The following is a 6326-nucleotide window of genomic DNA, read 5'->3' as shown; positions in this document are numbered from 1 at the left end:
GTGATTGTTGTCAGCATGGGCCTGAGTACCTAAGCCTGAATACCCCGGTAAGTGGATGGGGTAGGAGTCACGAGGCCTGCATTGACGTGGTTAACTAGCGGCTTCGGAACTGGTGCCACGAGGCAGGCTTTGGGTTTTTTGATAACGACCCATGTTTTTGTAAGGAGGGCATGCTGGGGTGGGATGGGCTTCACCTCTCCCATAAGGGCAGATGTATCTTTTCCTCTAGGTTGGCTAATCTCGTACGGCAGGCTTTAAACTAGCTTTGCCAGGGGAAGGAGCCACTTTGAGTGGAGAAGTGCTTCACTAGCACGCAGGGTGACAAGAGGAAGGGAAGCACAGCTAAGCAACAACGTCCGGGGAGTAGGGGGCCACAACTGTCCTGGGAATGGGAGGGAGGCACGTGCACCCTCAGGAGGCCTAAGGTGCCTCTACACTAATGCTCGTAGTATGGGGAGTAAGCAGGAGGAACTATGCCTCCTGACATCTGAATATATTGAGTCCTCAGCATAAGACAGTGATAAAACAGTTTGTGCTTTGCCACATACCACACGTTCAACACAGGTTGACCCCTGGATATCCATGGAGTTAAAAAAAAAATGTGCAAAAGAACAAGTGGAACAGCATACATGGGGCCAGAACGCACAGCTCAAAACCGGAGCCTGGATGGCCAGAGCCATGCTCTGGCTGCCAGCCTGGCTCTGCGCAGCAGGATTGCTGCTGCCGCAGCCCCCTGAGTTCCTGGAGGCCTCATGTAAGTGCACAGTGCTGGCTGGCCCCGGCCTCCCCTACCCCACCCAGGGGCACCTGTCACACACCACAGGACTCCTGACACAGGCATTCCCCAGGGACAACTAGCAGCAGCACATGGTGTCCCCCTGCTAGCTGTCCCTGGGGAACCAAACGTCCATGGTCATGTGGATGTGGCCACTGGAGATAACTGCTTCTTATTGGGAGCAGGCACATTTGTACCTTTTAAGATCAGGAAATATTTTGCTAATGACAACAATGAGCCATAGGAACTGACCTATGGTTTAGGGGTTTATCAAATAAATATATTAAAAAGGAGCAGCTTACTAACGGGAGAGAGAGAATACTACCGAGTGATCAGGAGAGCTGGTCACAAGTGTTTTTGCCATGAGATTTTGTTTCATCGAAATTAAAATGTTCTGCAGGATAATGAATAATTCAATTGAGTGTTTCAATTTCCCAATCAAAACATGCAGATGAAACAAAATGTTGTTCCAAAATGATATTTCATGACATAATGACAGTTCATTCATTCAGAAGCTCTTCTAGCCAGATAATTTAAGGAGGGGACTTTTTCCCATTACATATTCCAAAGGAAACACTTGGGTTTTTCTGACCGTTTTTGTTTGTTTGTTTACTGGTTGAACACTAACAGACTTTCTTTAGCTAGTATAACAAGAGATTTGGTCACTATGTCCTTTTCTGCTTAGCAAGGGACAGGTTTGATTATCCTTTCCTAACTCATCCTAATCTTCAAAGCAAGTAGTTTTAGGTGTATTAACTTGCAACTTTCTGCCCCACCCTGTCTTTTCTTTAATGTGAAGAAAATAATCAGCTATTTGTCCTGAAGACTGTTACTAACCAAAGCCGGTTAAGGCAAAAATGTAAAGACCAGAGACTCCTGTAATTTCAGCATTTGTGTGGTTTTAAGGAGCAGAATGAAGCATTCTTCCCTATTTCTAGTCATGTGACTGCAGGAATGTTTCTTTTTTTCTTTTACCTTTGCTTAAAAGGACCTTCAGTGTTCTTATGAGATTGGAAGTATTAGTCCCTAATACTTAGTTTCCCAAGTGACATTTGGGAGCCATTTCCAGCAACACGATAGGCTCTGAAACTTTTGTGTTGCTGGATATCTCTGTTTGCCTGCTTGTTCTGTATGGAAGAAGGGAGATAAGATGATCGAGTTTAGGCAGATAACGTAGTATTTCCCCTCTTGCAGTATTGCCAACCCCATTGTGACAAAAATCATGAGATGCTCTTAAAAAATCAGTAGATTGGTATGTAAATCATGAAGTGCTATTTTTGAAGTGTGTGCGGAGGCGTTATTTGAAGGTGTCAGGGGCTGTGGGTCTGTGTGTGGGGTTTGGAGCCTGGGGAGGGTGAGTCCTGGCAGGATGTGGGGTACTGTGGGTCAGGAAGTGAGAGGCAGCAGCAGGGCTGGCGGGGGCTGTGACTTGGGAGCGAGGGGCAGGCAAACAGACAGACACACAGAGAAGGAATCCACAGCATACATACATACAGGCTGGGGAGTTCCCTTCTCGAAAGCACAGAGGCGGAAAGGGATCTTGAAGTCATTATCAGCTCCAAGATGAACATGAGCCGCCAATGCCAGACCACAGCCAGCAAGGCCAGCCATACCTTGTCATGTATCCAAAGCTGCATCTCAAGCCGGTCCAGAGAAGTGATACTCCCCCTCTATGCGACTTTGGTCAGGCTGCAGTTGGAGTACTGCGTCTGGTACTGGGTGCCGCACTTCAAAAGGGATGCGGCCAGCCTGGAGAGGGTTCAGAGGAGGGCCACCCGCTTGGTGAGAGGGCAGCAGGGCAGGCCCTAGGAGGAGAGACTGAGGGACCTGAACCTGTTCAGCCTCAGCAAGAGGAGGCTGAGGGGGGACCTGGTGGCTGCCTACAAGCTCATCAGGGGAGATCAACAGCAAATAGGCAGAGCCCTTTTCTCCCCAGCACCACCTGGGGTGACAGGGAACAATGGTCATAAGCTGATGGAGAATAGGTTTAGGTTAGAGATCAGAAGGCAATATTTTACAGTTAGGGTGGCCAAAATCTGGAACCAGCTTCCCAGGGAAGTGGTCCTCACCCCTACCTTGGGCAAATTCAAGAGGAGGTTGGATGATCACCTGTCTGGAGTCTTGTGAACCCAGCATTCATTCCTGCCTGTGGCAGGGGGTCAGGCTAGATGATCTGTTCAGGTCCCTCCCGACCCTAGCTGCTATGAAACTATGAAGCCGGTCGAAGATGAAGAGCAGGAAGGAGTGTTCGGTGCTCCGTGGAAGTGTGCCGTCTAACACTTCAGTGACTCGAGGATCTCCAGCATCTTGCTTCCCTCCAGCGGACTCCACAGCGGAGGCAATTAGGGTTGGCTCCCAGAACCTTTCTCCCTCCGGGTGTATCTTACACTTGTAGCAGCCGTTTGCCCCATTGTTGTAAGTATCACCCTGCTCCGCCTCCCTCCTCTCTATCTGTTCTGTATTAGAATAAGTGACCCCTGTTTAATAAATGGAAGGTAAGCCACTGCCAGCTCGGAGTGGACTTGAGAGATGGACAGCCCTCAGGATCTCAGAGGCTGCATCGGCTGGAGTTTAATAAAGATCTCCCTTCCCTTTCTTAATAAAGTTTATGCCACTCTGTACCTTGATAATAATAGTGTAAGGAATAGACAGATAGTTATAGATAGATATATTATACTTAGATAGATGTAGATAGAATACTATAGTTAGGTGCAAAGGGTATTATTGATAAGAGTGTGTGAGTACTGTGTTTAGTCTCGATATTACTTACCTGTTGTTTGCTATTTGTATATTTAATAAACCGTTTTCATTCATTTAATTGATTATCCATGTGTGGGTCCTAATTAAGCAATTCACAGACTAATTGCCAGGTGGGCTGGTGGTGACAGATATGTCATGTTCCATTCGTTAATGGCTCTGGGGCCAAAAGACCACCCCCTATTGTGAGTGGGATTGAAGGGTCAGCCACTTAATGAGCGACCTTAATTAGGCATTAATTGTCCCCTCACAACAGGCAGGAGTAGCCTTGGGATTTCCCTTAGGTCCAGTCAGCCAAGGACAACAGGGGAAGTGAATGGGTCCTGCCTTCCTCAGCTAATCTCCCTTGGCATCTCAAGACAGCCTGAGGCTCCATCTGTACCTTGGACTCCCCCATGGAACTCAGGGTCTGGGATCCCAGGGAACTGGGAGGCACCAGCACCTGACCCACACTATGGAAGTAGGGTGTGACTGCACCACTGTGCCTGCCCCCCACCCAGATCCACCCCTGCTGATTATTAGACAGAGGTCTAATATTCTAGATCTAATTCTAGTAATTTTCTAGACTTAATATCTAATTTCCCCATCTCCAATTTTCAAGTAAATTCCAAAAGATAAAACAGTACTAGGACTTCAGGAAATTTGTGGAATGCAGTCAAAGGACCTTCCACACTTTGGGACACTGTCCAGCCCACAGGAAACAGAAGGCAATATTTTACAGTTAGGGTGGCCAAAATCTGGAACCAACTTCCCAGGGAAGTGGTCCTCGCCCCTACCTTGGGCAAATTCAAGAGGAGGTTGGATGATTACCTGTCTGGGGGCTTGTGAAGCTATCATTCATTCCTGCCTGTGGCAGGGGGTCAGGCTAGATGATCTGTTCAGGTCCCTCCTGACCCTAGCTACTATGAAACTACTATGAAATATTACCCTGTTTAAAGACCTACAGCTCTTCTCTCCGTAAATACTAGAAGGGACCAAGGGAAGGTATAATACGGAGGTGACTTTCTTGCTGACATGTCCCTTGCCCCTGTCAGACTCCTCATGTTCCATCCCCTTCAAAAAATATCATGATTCCCTCTATCATAAATTGTCTCTCACAAATGTCTCTGCCCAATAAGTCACTTTAATTACCATAGTTCATATTAAAGACCTTTAGCTGGCATTCCTTACTTGTGGCCAAACTTTGCCATTTTCAATACAAGAATAAGAAATGGGGGGTGGGTCCATAACAGTCAATTATTTCATTAATTATTTGATACCTGCTTTTCTCTGAAATCCTCTGGAAGCTCAGCTAAAGGAGTCAAAGATGCCACAGGTGTAGCCCATTTTCTTTTATCTGCTGAAGGCTGTAGTAATCCACAAGCTAATAAATGCTCTCTATTCTTCTGATAGATGTATTCAGGTTGTTTATTATGCTGATACACCTTAAGCACAGGCTCAAGGGAAGGGAAGGGAAGGGAGAATGTTAAAATGAAAGGTAAATAAAGACTTAGCTGAAGTAATAAACATTTTAAATTGCATACTTTTTTATACAATTAAATGAAGAACAAAATTACTTCTGGGTAATTCTAATTCTCTAATGGAAGTCATTTAGGAAGGAGAAATCAAATACACAAATACAAAGTGGGGAATAGCTAACTAGGCTACATTATGGCAGAAAAGTAGCTGCAGGTTATAGTGGATCACAAACCAAGTATGAGTCAACAATGTGATGCAGTTGCAAAAAAAAATTGCAAATCTCATTCTGGAATGCATCACCAGGCCTGTCTACATAGTACAAGGGAAGTATTTATTCCACCCTACTCAGCACTGCTGAGACCTCAGCTAGAACACTGTGTGCAGTTTTGAACAACACATTTTAAGACAGAGATACAGACAAACTAGGGAGAGCATGACAAATAATGAGGTATTTCAGAAAAACATGACCCATAAGGAAAGGTGGGAGGAGGTGTAATTGTTGAGTCTAGAACAGAGGAAGAATGCAGCAACAGTAACAGCACCACACCTTTGGCCATGAAGAAAACAACAGATAAAGTGAGGGGGAGTAGAGGGGAAGGCTCTACACCCAATGGGAATGAGTGCTCCCCCCTCTCTCAGAGTGCAGCTCCAGCATTCTTCCATAGCTCCCCTTCTCTTAATTGTTTTAGCAAGAGTTCTTCTGTGTTTCACCCTGAGGTATATTGCACTTCAGGAGGAAACAATGTGGTCTCAGCTCTTTCTCTGAATGCTGTTAATAATCTTGTGCACATCACAGCTCTGATTGAGCTATGCCTTATGCCTCCTTCTTCAAAGAATGACTAAGCATCATTTCCCCCTTATGAAATATGTGTAACTGAGATTTTGCACAAGGTCATTTTTGAGTACGCTGGGATTAAAACTAAGAATCCACATTTTGTCCTCCAGGCACAGAAAAGAAGGCAGACTATAGGAGAAGGGGACAAAATTTACCTTTAAGCCTATCTTTTCCTTGCAAAGCCAGCAGATCACGGCGCTTCAGGGAGCCCACCCCTGCCCCAGTCCTGGTAAAATCTGTGTGCAAGGAAGGAGCCCCCCAGGGGGCATTTGCCTGCCTGTACACTAATGCCAGGAGCTTGGGGAATAAGCAGGAGGAGCTCATCCTCTGCTCAGTGCAAACAATTACGATGTCATAGGGATAACGGAGACCTGGTGGGACTCCACCCATGACTGGACCACGGGGATAGATGGCTATACCCTGTACAGGAGGGATCGTGTAGAGAAAAGGGGCGGGGGGGTAGCTCTCTATGTTAAGGAAAGCTACACGTCCCTGCAAGCC

The 6326-nt window shown here is 46.2% G+C and overlaps 1 protein-coding gene across 1 annotated transcript in view; it reads right to left on the bottom strand.

Moving 5' to 3' along the window:
- The window catches only part of DNAH6 (dynein axonemal heavy chain 6), a 282667-nt gene that overhangs the window by 268726 nt on the left and 7615 nt on the right, over nucleotides 1–6326 (bottom strand). Inside the window, exon 3 of the mRNA XM_025199101.1 lies at nucleotides 4792–4968. Within this exon, the coding sequence (XP_025054886.1) occupies nucleotides 4792–4968 (177 nt within the window). The remainder of the gene's footprint in view (nucleotides 1–4791; nucleotides 4969–6326) is intronic.

This window comes from Alligator sinensis, unplaced genomic scaffold (assembly GCF_000455745.1).
Source record: "Alligator sinensis unplaced genomic scaffold, ASM45574v1 scaffold607_1, whole genome shotgun sequence".
In the NCBI taxonomy this organism is placed as follows: Eukaryota; Metazoa; Chordata; order Crocodylia; family Alligatoridae; genus Alligator; species Alligator sinensis.
This window is presented reverse-complemented; position numbering and strand designations above follow the sequence as displayed.